This window comes from Bacillus rossius, chromosome 3 (genome assembly GCF_032445375.1).
Source record: "Bacillus rossius redtenbacheri isolate Brsri chromosome 3, Brsri_v3, whole genome shotgun sequence".
Classification (NCBI taxonomy): Eukaryota; Metazoa; Arthropoda; class Insecta; order Phasmatodea; family Bacillidae; genus Bacillus; species Bacillus rossius.
The window spans coordinates 16,724,523-16,739,794 of NC_086332.1; the positions used below are offsets into that span (position 1 = coordinate 16,724,523).

The following is a 15,272-nucleotide window of genomic DNA, read 5'->3' on the forward strand; positions in this document are numbered from 1 at the left end:
GTCACACCAATTTTGTTTTAAAAGTAGGATACCTATTATTGATTTTTTTTATGAACTCTGTTTATTAAAAATAGATTACATATTACTGAATATGACATTCAAATGTTCCAAGATACTAATTTCTCCAAAAGAGTGTCATTTAACTTATACATGATGCACTTTTACAATTTAATAATTTTTAATAAGCGTGCCTAACTATTAGGAACAAATAAAATAAAACTGTTAAGTATTTTTTTTTTTTTTGAAAAAGTACTAACATCGTAATGTAAAAATGAATACCTAACTAATAAAAGTGGCAAGATCCAAAAGAAGAAAACTTTTTTTCAATATTTTTTGCATAAAATATGATTCAAAGTTCATGCTAGATAAAATACTTTAATTGCATTAAATATTTAATAGATTGCTTTTTGTCATTAGAGTATGTTTTTATTGAAAATGTTGATTAGTTTCATGATTTTAATTGCATTTAGATGGTTTGTGGTGTCTTAACTTGAATTTCGGTGTTCTATGGTGTACGGTATTAACAAGCTTTATGGTTTTAATTTCGTTTTATCGCATTTCACCTTATAATATTGTCCCTAGTACCTAATGAGTAGAGACCTGTAAAATTCGCGGTTTCGATGGCCTTCAGGATAGACTGCACATACCCCTGTACACTCGGGCAAACAACGCAAGTTCATTGGCTGCCGACTTGTAAGTCGTCTCAGCTGGTTTGTCTGTGATTCGATCCTTCTTTGGTTGAGGGTTATAACTGGTTGAGATTCGTCCAGATAAACAAATTATCTACCTAAGAGGTATATGTGTTTGAATTCTAGCCTATCACCGAATGAATCCGCGAATTTTGCAGGTCTCTACTAATGAGCCAACTTATATGTTTGCTCAAACTTTTTCATTGCTTATTATAATTTACTTCAAATAACACAGTGTTTACCCGTTTCTCCTGATACTATACTTCCAATGACATAAGCCACACTCATCATTATTTTTTAGGTGTACTTGTGTTTTTTAGAGAGAAATAAAAAGCTTGTTTTGCCATAGAAGATACATCCAAAGCCAAGTTTATGTGAGTATTGTAGTAGGTAATATTTTTACAGCTAGTAACTCAGTGCAGGGACTGGGGTGGAGAGTGGTCAGGATACAATTCACCAAGGACACATAGGTACATAGATTTTTCAGAGATGCTGAAACTTGGCGTTTGCTGCAGTGATGAGCCGGTGGGGGTTTCTCGGTGTACTCTGGTTACCCCCACCACTATATCTTGTTGATTCACAACTTATCTCCAATGACCTCAACATCGACGATATGCTAACCCGTGATTCCTTCATTCTTTCAACTAATTGAAGATGAGAATTTTGGTGGTTTCTGATATTTTAAATTGTCTCTGCGTGCCATACTTGGGGGGTGTATTTGTTACAGCTCAGTTTTCAAGGGCCCCATATATTTGGGCGCACATAAGGTGTGCAGATTTTCAGAAAAAAAAAACACATATTTAAAAACTGTTCGAAGATATCCAAGTAGGGTATGTTTACGAAAAGTATTTAAGAATATGCTGAGGGGGAGTGAATAATTATGATTTCATAGTCATTTTAAAAACTGTATTTTTAGAATAGTGAAAATGGCTAACACTCATTTTTAGAATAATTTTTAGGCATGAAACATACGGTACAGATTCTGAAAGCACTAAAGAGACTTACACTACTGCTTCATCTTCATTTCTTCGCCACTTAATGTTATGGTTAATGCTCAAATATCATAGTGCCCTACGCATGACGAGAAGACAGAGCCTTGCGCTGAGAGGCGAACTGTGCTAGAAGCACCAGCGAGCGTTGCACTAATCATCTCACCTCACTAACGCAAATACACCCCTGGATAAACAGCCCCCGTAAGTTCTAAACCAGCAGCTTCATCAGGTGAAAGAAAGTTAAAGTGACGGGCAGGGGTGGAGCCTGGCTTTTGTTAAGGAAGGGCTCCAATTTCTTTACCACAAGAGCATACTTCTTAGAATCTTACATGTTATATGTCTGTCACTAATGATAATTGTCCTGGTACAGTGGTGGCACAACTTTGAAACATGGGTATCACATTTGGAAGGACCTGGGTTTGAATCTCAGTCCATTCTTATTTGATATTTTTATTTTAAATGGTTTCCCAAAATCTTCAAGGCAAATTATGGGACGGTTCCTTACTCAGTAATGGCCACTTTTAATCTTTTCAAGGGCCAGATTTCATTTTTGAAACTGATCCCAGGGTCAGACACATATGTATAAATATTTAAATTTATAACAATTTCTTAGTGTCATATTATATATTAAGGCATGTGATGAAGGAAAAATAATAATTATTTTTAAAATATAATTTTACAAAAAAAAATAATTTTATATCTAAGAGGAATGAAACAGTATGTTACAAATTAAAAATAAAAGTTTTCAAAATCTCTTCCAGAACATTGTGGTTTTATAATACAGTCTGCTGACAACTTATTCTACTTACGCAAACAAAGACGGATAAAACACTACAGCTTACCTGAATATATATATTTATTGTACGATTGTTTAGGCGGTCCAGTTGGCCAAAACTGCTACAGACAATGGCTGATACTGTCCCAAATTACCCTGCCTTTGTATAGCGTTCGTCTCTGTTGACCTCATCGTCAACAATATGTAATAAAACAAAACCAATGTTACAGTTAACCAGTTGATTAACTTGCAAAATACAAAATGGGACAATACACATAGGTAGAGACAGGAAAAATTCGCGGGTTCAGTGACCTTTAGGACGGACTCCAAATCCATTTACGCACTTGGACAAATGCCCAACTGTTCATTGGCTGCTGACACGTGAGTCGTCTCGACTGGGTGGCCTGTGATTCGACACTTCTACGAGTGAGGGTCTCTAATTGGCCCTCAGTCCAGGGCCGGTGCACGGTAAATTGGCGCCCTAGGCGAAAAACCTTGATTTCCCCCCCCCCCCCCCCACCACCCGCTGGAAACCCCAAAAATATTTTCCTTGCCTCAAAATATATCACGTAAGCCTAAGATTTTGTCAACAATCAAATGTAAGCAGGCTTGTGTTTTTTTTAATTTTTTACTTATTACAATTCATAAACAGGTCACCGTGGACTTTATATAAATAATTACTTATATCAATATAAGCATTCCAAACTGTTATAAAAATCCATGTTCATCTAGTTTAAATAATCGTTAAACATATTATATCAGCTGTTGTGTGTCATGCTGCGCCGCCCCCAGCTACTTGGCGCCCTAGGCGGTTGCCTGGTTCGCCTATATAGACGCGCCGGCCCTGCCTCAGTCCTCCAGATTAACAGTGGACTAGTAATGGCAGAAGCAGCACTAAGGTATAATTAATTTGAATTTCAGCACGGCACGTAATGAACCCGCGAATGTTTCAGGTCTCCGTGCGTGGGTGAACCGCCGAGGGCGCCGGGGACCCACATGTGCAGGAAGACGGCGATGTAGCACTGGAGGTGGCGGTCCTCGGGCGTCTCCGCGTCGCCCTCGTCCTCGGGGCCGGGCGCCTCGTTGCGCCGCGACAGCGACCGCCGCTCCTCGAAGTTGGAGAACACCGAGGCCAGGCACACGGACACCAGGTTGGGCAGCACCCGGGGGTGGGGGCAGCCGCTCACCGGCCCGTGGGCGCTGCGGGCACGGCAATCCAGCCAGCTGCTCAGTTGAGCACAAGGAAGGTAGGTACTACTGGCTCGCTGTAGGAAAGGTTTTGATGGAGATTAAAAACTGACGAAAACTAGCTTCTACAGCGCAGCTTAGGTTCCCCCCCCCCCCCTCCTTCTTTGCGACAGAGAGGGGAGTGACGGAAATTCTCTGTCGCAAAGAAGGGAGGGGGAAACCTAAGCTGCGCAGTAGAAGCTAGATCTCGTTAGTTTTTAATCTCCATCAAAACCTTTCCTACAGCGAGCTAGTAGTAACTGTTATAAAATATAATATAATATAATATAATATAATATAATTTTACTTGATAACATCATAAGAAAACATTGATGAAAAATTGCATACTTTTTAATTTTCAAATACTATCTACAGCTTTTGCAAATTTAATTTAAATAATTTGTTTAAATATAATCACCAACAATTAGTTATAGAAATAAACTGAAATCAAATCAATGTCAATAAATTGTTAATCTGAAATGACGTAATTGGACGAATAATTCAAATTTTTTTAAATTGCTGCCTTTAAAAATCCCGCCTCAACCTGTTTGATATTATAGAAGATTTTCTCGCACGGTGGTTGGCCGGTTCAACTTGTCATTGCCTCTCTATCGCTTGTTCCGCGCTCTAGCTTGCACGCTCGGCTCAGGTGGAACGTGACAATGAGTCATGCTTTTCCGTGCGTGCAGCCGGCATTCATCGATTTATCAAGTCAAAAGGTTACATAACAGGCATTTTTTCACAAGGCATGACTATGCACTGAAGCTTCGGATGTCGGGGCCCCCAGTATGTTATTATTTATTTGCATTCCGTAAAGCCCTAGTCATTGTGAGCAAGGTCGGGAGGATATTGATCAAGTCATATAAGAATACATATAGCGCAAAACCACAAAAAAATACAAAACATATTATAATAACTATAGTACAAATGCTAACTTTCTAAATAGGTATTCTGTCGTGGAATAAAATACCATATTTATTAATTAAAAACTAATTAAAATCAACTCTCAATGTTTCATTTTCACACTGCAAAAATAGGTTACTTATGATCTTTATGTAACTTGCTATAGAATATTAAGGCAGAATAATAAAATCCATTTCTGTAGTTTTTTAAGAATTATTGACAGATATTGGCACTGCCTTTTTACCAGTATTAATTTAATATCACTTTTAAATAAAACATAACGAATTTGTACCTTTATTTGATATCTCATACATTTCTTTACTTTTTTGAATGACTATTCACTACATTGGTGCTGATAATCTTCATGTTAACATCAACCTTAACATTTTACTCCACTCACATAAACCAACATAAAATGTTTAAGTCTGATGTAAATAGTATCTAGTTATGTTACGTGTAGACAGTGGCTGCTTAGCAAGATGTATGTATTTGAAAACTAATACCTAGTGTGAGTTGGCACTTGAGCTAAATAGTTTAAAAAGTAAGATTGTAAACTTGTGCACAATTACAAATAAATAGTACAGTAAAGCTGATAATTTTTTTTTCTGCTAATTTGTGTTATATTGTGATGCATCTACCATACACACACATTCCATTCCACGCCGATCAAAACTAACTCGTTCAGTAACTTTACCTTGCTACAAATTTCTTGAGCACTTCGCTTCCGCAGTTCTGGCAGTGCAGCGCTCTGATGTACTCCTGCACGAAGCGACGCATGTGCGGTGACTTGCCAAAGTCCTGCAGCAGAAATCGCATCTCAAGAGTCAAGTGAATCATCACTACAAAACAAAATTTTAATGGCTGAAGAATCAAGTTGTATCAGTTTTTAAATTTCACCCATAAATTTGCGACTGTGTACTTTGGTCTTTTTTTCTTGTGTATCCTTACAAATTACTTTTTGTTCTGTACTTCAAAACCACTAACTTCTTTTTGAAAATAAAAAAAGATGATTACATATTATTTAAGCAAACCATGGATCAACCAGGATCGTTATTAAATAATACCAAGAACACAAAATATTGTATTCAGTGTAGGTATGATTAGGTATTGATTGAAAAAAAAAAGTTTGTTAGCACAGTAGTAACTAGTTTACTGAAATTTTATTTGTCACCATCCTTTCCAAATATTTATTACAATCATAAATTACTGTCACAATCATTTTATTTTAACAATGAACTAAGACCTATATTTAGTTTTAATTTTGTATTCTTTACAGGCACACTAATTTTAATTTAGCCTCCACAGTATGTATGTCGGTTTGAGACTCAGCTCAGATAATAACAATACCATTCGGATGCAAGATCTTGTTACAGTATGAAACCCTTCTTCCTCCTCAATTGGAAGAGGGGTTGCGTCCCCGACTCACTCTGGGCGCGAAGGGAAAAAAAAAATATTAAAACCAGGCATAAAAAGCTAAACAATATAAATTCCCCACACCACTGCCCAGGGGTCAGGCCAAAAAATTTAAAGGATATAATAGCAGAGTAACCATTAAACAAACAAGAGGCAAGACTTTGGACGTATGTTATTAAAAAATAGAAATTTGCAAAAATAATTTTTACTATACATAACCATACAAGCTTAGTTACAAAAGCTGACGTTAATAATGGCAGCATCTTATCCCCATTTGCGATACTAACAATAACCTTTAAAAAATCGTAAAAATATAAATACTGATAACAACAAGTATAAAAATATATAAGGGCGTGAGGCGTGGCCACTATAAAATATCAAAATTTACTGACTGCCCTAATACCAAAAATCAAACAAGACAATCAATACAAATATATAAAAAATCTACAAAAATAATACTGAAGTACAAACAAATTATTTAAATAAAGTTCTTAAACTCTCAATCAACGGTTTAGTCTTTCTTCAGATGTTCGTTGCTAAAGACTTGCCAAAAAAACAAAGTTAATATCCTAGGCGTGCGCTGGCTTCCTGACCTTCCTCACCAACTCCAGAGTCTAATGCCACGCCGGGCCATAGGTACGAATTCACAAAGGCGTGAACGATGACCAAAAAAAAATTATCTTATTTTTAAGGGAAATGTAGCAAAAACTCTTCACGTAACATAACCATGTTACCACAGAAGTATTTATCATCAGCTTCAAACAAAGTCTTACTTCTTTATTAACTTGCCAATGATTTTATAAAAACGTAGAATGGCCGCACCAACCAACATCAGGCTGCGCATGTAGTCCAATACCGATCGCATACATTTAATAATACTGCACAAGCTGATATATTAGCTAAATGCCAACTTTACGTATGCAAATTCCGATGACAAAGTCTCAAAAACAAATTGCAAAATGTTCGTTTCTTCCAAACTTATACTTTTATTGCAACTACAGGCAAACGGGCGACCTTTTTTAAGAAAATCCCACACTGGAACAACGTGTGAAAACAAATGGGCCTCTTCGCCAAACTGGCTAATAAAAGTTCCGTCCAAATAAAATTTAGTATGGGAAAATACACAGTTCACTAGGTTTGCCAAAAACCAGTGCAGCACCACGAGGGTAAAAATCAAAATCGCGGCCTCTCTTTACCTTGATTTCTTCTGTACCACAGGGCAATCCATTTGCCCTGTCACCCATCGTGGAGCCTCCAACCCAATACTCTTCGTCGCCCGTTGCCGTCCGGCATACCAGTCCGCGCCGTCACATGGCTCTGTACTCGACGGTCGCTCGGCACCAACTCCTCCGGCCCCAGCTGATTTTTTCTCCCCGGCAAGCCGAATGTCTGACGTCATCAGCCAACCGCCGGGCGCTCGCCAAGTGGTATTTACGTGAAACACAATCGATGTTCTTAAACTCATAATCGATAGCTACCAAACGGCGTATAACTAATTAACAGAAACAAATATAATTAAAAGAATTTACAGATAAATTAACATTAATTAAAAAAGGCGTAAAAATACGTGAAATAAAAACCATATAAAACTAGAGACCAGCAACAAAAATAAATTACAAGTAAAAATGTGGCCCTGCCGGCCACAACCTCCGCCTTGAACAAAAAAAAAATTTAAACAGCAATCTTAAAAAACTAAAACGTCAAAAAAAAAACCTTGGACTTGGAGACAAAGTATTCTCAAAAACTTCTAATCCAACAAACCAGCCCAAACTCAAACAAACAAACCTGCAACAAGGAAAACTTGCCTCCAAAGCCTCAGTCAAAATTTCAACGCTCAAAAAAAAAAAAAAAAAAAAAAACAAGAGAAGGATTTTCCAACAAGTAACGGAAAAGACAAACTAAACTCACAAACCGAACAAACGGGATCTAAGTATGCCAAAACAAAACAAACAAGCTCCAAAGTCAAGACCGAAACGTATTAGACAAAACCTTCTCTCTCAAAATAATCAATAACTAAAGGTTGCAAACTAAAGCAAAGAACTATAAAAACAATAACCTCACAGGAAAAAAATCAAAACCATCACTGGAAATCTAAAAGACCACTAAAATTCCTGGTGCTGATCCTGCTCCCGCAGCTTGCAAATTAGCGTAAACCTGTTCTTTGGGAAGTTTATAAATCCAAGAAACTGCCATTATTAAAAAAAATCAAAAAAGTCAGCAAAATCGCAAAAGTCCAAAGTCTCTGCCCAGCAGAGTGGCGCAGGTTGTAACCCTTCTTCCTCCTTAATTGGAAGAGGGGTTGCGTCCCCGACTCACTCTGGGTGCGAATGGAAAAAAAATAAATATTAAAAACCAGGCATAAAAAGCTAAACAATATAAATTCCCCACACCACTGCCCAGGTTTTTTTTTTTTTATTTTTTATTTTTTTTTTTTTTTTCCAAATTATTTAAATAAAGTTCTTAAACTCTCAATCAACGGTTTAGTCTTTCTTCAGATGTTCGTTGCTAAAGACTTGCCAAAAAAACAAAGTTAATATCCTAGGCGTGCGCTGGCTTCCTGACCTTCCTCACCAACTCCAGAGTCTAATGCCACGCCGGGCCATAGGTACGAATTCACAAAGGCGTGAACGATGACCAAAAAAAAATTATCTTATTTTTAAGGGAAATATAGCAAAAACTCTTCACGTAACATAACCATGTTACCACAGAAGTATTTATCATCAGCTTCAAACAAAGTCTTACTTCTTTATTAACTTGCCAATGATTTTATAAAAACGTAGAATGGCCGCACCAACCAACATCAGGCTGCGCATGTAGTCCAATACCGATCGCATACATTTAATAATACTGCACAAGCTGATATATTAGCTAAATGCCATCTTTACGTATGCAAATTCCGATGACAAAGTCTCAAAAACAAATTGCAAAATGTTCGTTTCTTCCAAACTTATACTTTTATTGCAACTACAGGCAAACGGGCGACCTTTTTTAAGAAAATCCCACACTGGAACAACGTGTGAAAACAAATGGGCCTCTTCGCCAAACTGGCTAATAAAAGTTCCGTCCAAATAAAATTTAGTATGGGAAAATACACAGTTCACTAGGTTTGCCAAAAACCAGTGCAGCACCACGAGGGTAAAAATCAAAATCGCGGCCTCTCTTTACCTTGATTTCTTCTGTACCACAGGGCAATCCATTTGCCCTGTCACCCATCGTGGAGCCTCCAACCCAATACTCTTCGTCGCCCGTTGCCGTCCGGCATACCAGTCCGCGCCGTCACATGGCTCTGTACTCGACGGTCGCTCGGCACCAACTCCTCCGGCCCCAGCTGATTTTTTCTCCCCGGCAAGCCGAATGTCTGACGTCATCAGCCAACCGCCGGGCGCTCGCCAAGTGGTATTTACGTGAAACACAATCGATGTTCTTAAACTCATAATCGATAGCTACCAAACGGCGTATAACTAATTAACAGAAACAAATATAATTAAAAGAATTTACAGATAAATTAACATTAATTAAAAAAGGCGTAAAAATACGTGAAATAAAAACCATATAAAACTAGAGACCAGCAACAAAAATAAATTACAAGTAAAAATGTGGCCCTGCCGGCCACAAGTAAATCAAATTAATATAGCTCACGTGGTTGTGATATGGATATTGTATGTGAAAAATAAATAAATATCAATTCTGTTTGTGTTTCAGAAAAAATAGACCGATGTAAAACAATTACTGCATAAAGACCAAACAGTCAGCTGCCCAGTTCTTGACATGCTGAGAGTTATGATAATTAAAAGAAATTTAAGTTTATTCAGATTATGAAAAGAGGAACTTTGGATGACGGTATGTGAGTACCTACAAGATAAATGTATAAAAACATTGTTGTACACATGCATAAAATAAAAAATTGTAAAAGTAAAGAACAATGATAAGCGGAATATAGAAACAGTTACATGAGCAGTTAGGCTCGTATTTGTCTTAAGGGGGTGTCTCCCATTTCAGGTAAAATTTTTATATATACAGTAATTACAGATAAACTTGTAGAATTTTTCAATTGTTTAACTTTCACGAAATGAAAAACATATACAGTGCAAACATTTTTTGCATAATTAGCTGCCAAAGTTACATTTTTAACGTTTTTGGGTTGTACAAATAATGAGAGTTTAATTTATAGCAGAACTGAAACTTTTTAGATTTAATTGCAATGCCACTGGCTACTTCAAGAAATGGTTTGAATTTCTTTCAGAAAACATTAATTAATTTTACCTGGCATTTCAAAATTCTCAAATTTGTTACAATATTGACAGCCAATAAACATGACATGAGTTTTTGTGATAGAAATGCAAACCATATCATGAAGTAGCTAGTGTCATTGCAGTTAAACCTAAAAAGTTTCAGTTCTGAAATAAATTAATTTCTCCTTATTTGTACAACCCAAAAACGTTAACAATTTGGCAGCTAATTATGCAAAAAGTTTCCCCTGTATATATTTTTCATTTCGTGAAAGTTAAACAATTGAAAAAGTCTAAAAGTTGATCAGTGATTAATATAAATAAAAAAATATGACCTGAAATGGGAGGCACGCCCTTAACACTGGAGTTTGGATGCATCTCAGGGCAAGCCCTATATACCTTAGGTCAAGGTTAATACATAGAATAAGTATGAATGAAGACTTCCTGCACGAGATGCACAACAGAAAATGTTTGGGGCCCAACACTGGGAGAGCAGTTCAAGCCTCGTTGAAGTTATATCTTTCATAACTTCGTATGCACGAGAGTTATAAAATCTTGCGTCACTTCGTATGTATGAGTTTCAACGCAGTAAGCATTTAACTTTTCATTACAGTTGGATTTAAATATGTTGTTCATAAAAGTGACTACCTACTCAACATTCAATAATTTTAACAAGAGCACATATTTGTTGGAGTACTATCTACATGTAGTATTCATAAATAAATACACATGTCAATATGTATGCTAGCTGATTTCGGCAGTCTTGTTGGTTAATCACAAGTCAATGATGGCCTTGTGGCAGTAGCCAAGAATCACTCTAAATCATCGCTCTTTCAGTGGCGTAGCGTGGGTGGGGCGGAGGGGGCGGCCCGCCCCGGGCGGCAACCCGCGGGGGCGGGTCACCGGTGAAGCGGGTTGAGATCTGATCTATGATTCATTCATTACATGTGTCAGACACACTATAATGTTCCATTTTTATCTACAATTTTGCGCACCAAATATTTTTTAATATTTATTTAAAAGAAAAACTGCGAAATCACTGACAGAGCTCTTTATAACGTTTGTTTGTTTACATACGAACGGCAACATCGCATCACGCCGCGCCGCCCGGCGCGCGCGAGCCGAGTTGAGCCGCACTCCTTATTATGTTCATTACTCATACAAAATCTTTTGTTTCACGCGTCGGCCCGTGTCGATGCCTCTCTTTGAATTTAGTACTACGCATTGTACTGTAAAGTTTGACCTCAACCCATGGCAAACCAAACAACTTCCGCAAACCGGGACACAGTAAAACTCCTATATTGCCCCGTACCGCGAGCGCAGGTAAATCCAAAAAAATTTTAAAACCCAAACTAATATCAGGCTTAAAAATACTAATAAGGTCGCGAACAGTGAGAGGAGGCAGCAAGTTAAAAAGACGCAAAATTTAAATGACAACATTTAATAAATATATCTATCATAAAATCGTTTCATCACAAATCGGTGCATCCATCATAAAATACATAACCTATTACTACTTATAAAAAATAGCTATATAATAACACTAAAAAAATACTTTAACCATTCCCCCAAAAAATTATAATTTGATCATATACTTCGGAGCTCCGAAAATTAAATATAATTTCCAAAAAGGCATTAAAAATATATAAGAACATATTAATACAAATACAAATACAAAAATAGATACGCACCGGGCGTATCACCGCTGTAAATACCAATTAACATAGGCGAAATCTAGCAAAAAATTGACACAACTTAACATGCAAATAAATATACCAAAAATTTAGCAAATTACAAATTATGGGTTTACAAGCCCTTCTCAGTTAAGTCATTTTCTAACGGTCGACGCCTTTTTTCTTCTAGGTCTGGCAGGGATTGGGTGAAACACGCTGAACGTAAAATCCCAGTTTCAGTTTTATTAGTCCGTTAATTTAAATCCCAAAAATCCACAAATTATAGTTTCGCACCAGGGGTCAAAGGGGTCAACGGGGCAGTGGCACGGCTGGCACTTACTGGCTTTTTGACGTCGTGATGTCTGGTCACCAAATACACTCGTTTGCTCACGAGTGTTTTTAATGGCAAACCCTTGCCATTATACGTTACCGTAGCTGCAGGTAATTGTACGGATATGACGAATCCTTCGCCATACCGTCTTGGAGTTTATTTCGGCGCACATAATTCATCCTTGGAAAATCCTCGCGATATTCACACACGCCTCACCAACCAATCGCGTTCATCGTACCAAAGCGTTCTAAATTATATATATATATATGAACCCCGTTCATATTCAAAAAGGAACACTCGTATACAGTTACTTCGATGTGGAACCATCACCATGGCCAACCCGCGTTTTACTTCACGTGCGCGCCCGCCTGGGCCTACCAGGCGACTCCGCTCGCCCGTCTCACCTGACGTCACACAATCAGCTGTTCTGCTCGCACGCCGTCTAGCGCAGCGATTACCAACATGTAGCTGTCAAGATGCTTAAAAATAAGTTTGAGGTAGTTCTTGAGGTACTGGAACAATTAACAGATTCATCTCAAACTTCCGAAACAAGATCGGGAGCCAGTCTTCTCCTGACAGCCATGCAGTCATTTAACTTCCTAACTTTTCTTGGCTTATGGGCTGCAGTGCTATCTGAAGTAGATGACGCACAGATTTACCTGCAGCAATGAGGACTAAGTGTGGATAAGTGTGCTCAGAAACTCTGCGCTTTGAAAACCCTCTTAGTGGAAAGTAGAGACCGTTTCGTGCAAGAAGCAATTGACTTTGCTAAGACTCTCTGCGAAAAACTCGGAATCGAACTCAAAACGAGAAGAATTCACAAGAAAAAACGCATGCATGGCGATGAATCTTCTGAAGATACAGCTTTGTTTCACGAACAGGAAATCCGTCGAGAGATTATCGCATCATTCGACAAGATCATTCAAGAAATGACGACTCGATTCCAGCAAATTCAAGAAATATCGGACAAGTTCGGATTTTTGATGCCAGCGAAACTTTTGGACAGCAAGTTCGAGTGTGATCTTTCCCATGTATTAGAAGACATCGACAAGGACGAGTTTCAGATGGAGCGGAAGCGTCTTCAGCAGTTTGTTGTTGTTGCCTGTTCTGAATCAGAGGAAGATATAAGTGGTAAAGGACCACTGGAGCTCCTCCAGTTCATTTAATAACTGAATCTCGGAATTTTGGTTCCAAATATAGTCATCTTGATTCGTATATATTTGACTTTGGCGATTAGTGTTGCAAGTTGTAAGAGAAGTTTTTCAAAGTTGTAGCTAATAAAAAATTACCTCAGATCTACTATGAGCTCCGCTAGACTATCAAACTTGGCTATATTGTCGATTGAACAAGAATTGGCTGTCAATATTGATTTTGACAAAGTTATTTCTGACTTCGCTGCTCATAAGGCCCGTAGAATCCGCTTGTAAAACCGCTCATCCTATTTTAACTTCAATAAAAGGTACCTCATTGCATATGAAATTTAATTTTAACTAAGCACCTATAGAATGGGGGCGGCAAAATGGGTCTCCCGCCCCAGGCGCCGAGATGGCACGCTACGCCACTGCGCTCTTTCTAGCATAAGTGAATAAAACATTTATTATTATTATTATTATTATTATTATTATTCAATAATACCTTTTCTATATGTATGTATAGTTATTTTATTCAAAATTTTTATTTAATATTCATAGATTATTATAGACTTATGATGATGTTAAGCGAAAAAGAAGCTAACAAACATGCAGAAAAGAGAATAATGAATAATTTGTTCTTTCCAAAGCCTTCTGTCTACCATTTTTTTAACCAAATTTATTTACATATATTTTAATAAATAGTTTTTACATTCAAATTCAATATTATCGTAACAAAAGATCAATATCAAAAAAAATATTTGCACTAAAATATTAATACCAAATTGTCGATATTTTGAACCCGAAATATCGACATGGCCGCTATATCGTTGCCATCCCTACGATCAGGTCTAAAGGTACGTGCAGGGTGTCCACAGTTAGTACTTTCGTACTAGATCTAGTACTTTTTTTAGTGGTCTAGTACATTTACGTTCAAATCTAGTACATTTTTTTCTTTAATATAATCATATTAAGTAACTCCAATATGTTTTATTATTAAGGGTAATTAATTTTAAAAACTATGGAATGTATGTGTGTGTGTGTGTGTTGTGATATTTAAGTTCGAGCATTGCAATGTCATAATAACTTCCTAAATTGTTTAAAACCATAACAAATTATAATTTAGTACATTTTTTTCTTTCAAATCTAGTACTTTTTTCTCGCCTAAGTTGGTACGAAATATTTTTTCGTTGTGGACACCCTGGGTACGTGCTTTGAATATATATACTGTATAGAAGTCGCCAGCCCAGGTTAAAATTTCTAATACGGTTTTGAGGTAGTTGGTTAATTCGCCGCCGCAATCGCCACCATCTCTAGGGCATCGACTTGTGGTGGTCCCTAGCGGACAAGTGTCGAACTCTTCCAAACACCCCTTCCCCCTCCCGTTGAACGACCTTGAGCTGCAGAGAATGATGTGTGTGTGGGGGGGTTCGGGGAAATGACAGCGGGCGACAGTGCTGCGCTCTAACGTGTAAATAACAGCGTAAGACGATACAGGGCGTTACGGCAGCGCACTGCAGCGGTGAAGTTCCCAAGCTGCTCCTCATACGCTCCTGAAAAAACGTAGAGTAAATCCTATCCACTCGCGACTTCAAAGGTACGTGTATGACGGTATGAGGAAGGTCGGTGGTCGGGGAGCGCTGCGCTCACGACTCACCACGTTGTGCTTGAGGATGCGGTGCACGATGGGCGTGAGCTCGTCGGCGACCACGGGCGACCTGGGGTGCGCGACGCAGTGCCGGCAGAAGAAGCGGCACATGTCCGGCGAGGGCGGCGTGTTCTCCAGCTGCGGCGCCACCGTCGCTATCACGTCCGAGCTGGCCGCCAGGCTGCCCCACCACTGCTCCTGCCGACACGGTCGCAACAATGCAACAAAGGCTGTGTAGGAATTCACTTGTCTCTTGTAGCAG

At 38.1% G+C, this 15,272-nt stretch overlaps 1 protein-coding gene across 5 annotated transcripts in view; it reads right to left on the reverse strand.

The window, feature by feature from the left end:
* Positions 1-15,272, reverse strand: part of LOC134530282 (C-Maf-inducing protein-like) — a 344,834-nt gene that overhangs the window by 20,319 nt on the left and 309,243 nt on the right. For 4 of the 5 annotated variants that reach the window (XM_063364992.1, XM_063364990.1, XM_063364993.1 and 1 more), the window contains exons 6-8: positions 15,020-15,208; positions 5,281-5,384; positions 3,453-3,656 (exon numbers count right to left, since the gene is read on the reverse strand). In XM_063364992.1, the coding sequence (XP_063221062.1) occupies positions 3,453-3,656; positions 5,281-5,384; positions 15,020-15,208 (497 nt within the window). The remainder of the gene's footprint in view (positions 1-3,452; positions 3,657-5,280; positions 5,385-15,019; positions 15,209-15,272) is intronic. The other variant, XM_063364991.1, reaches the window with a different exon arrangement.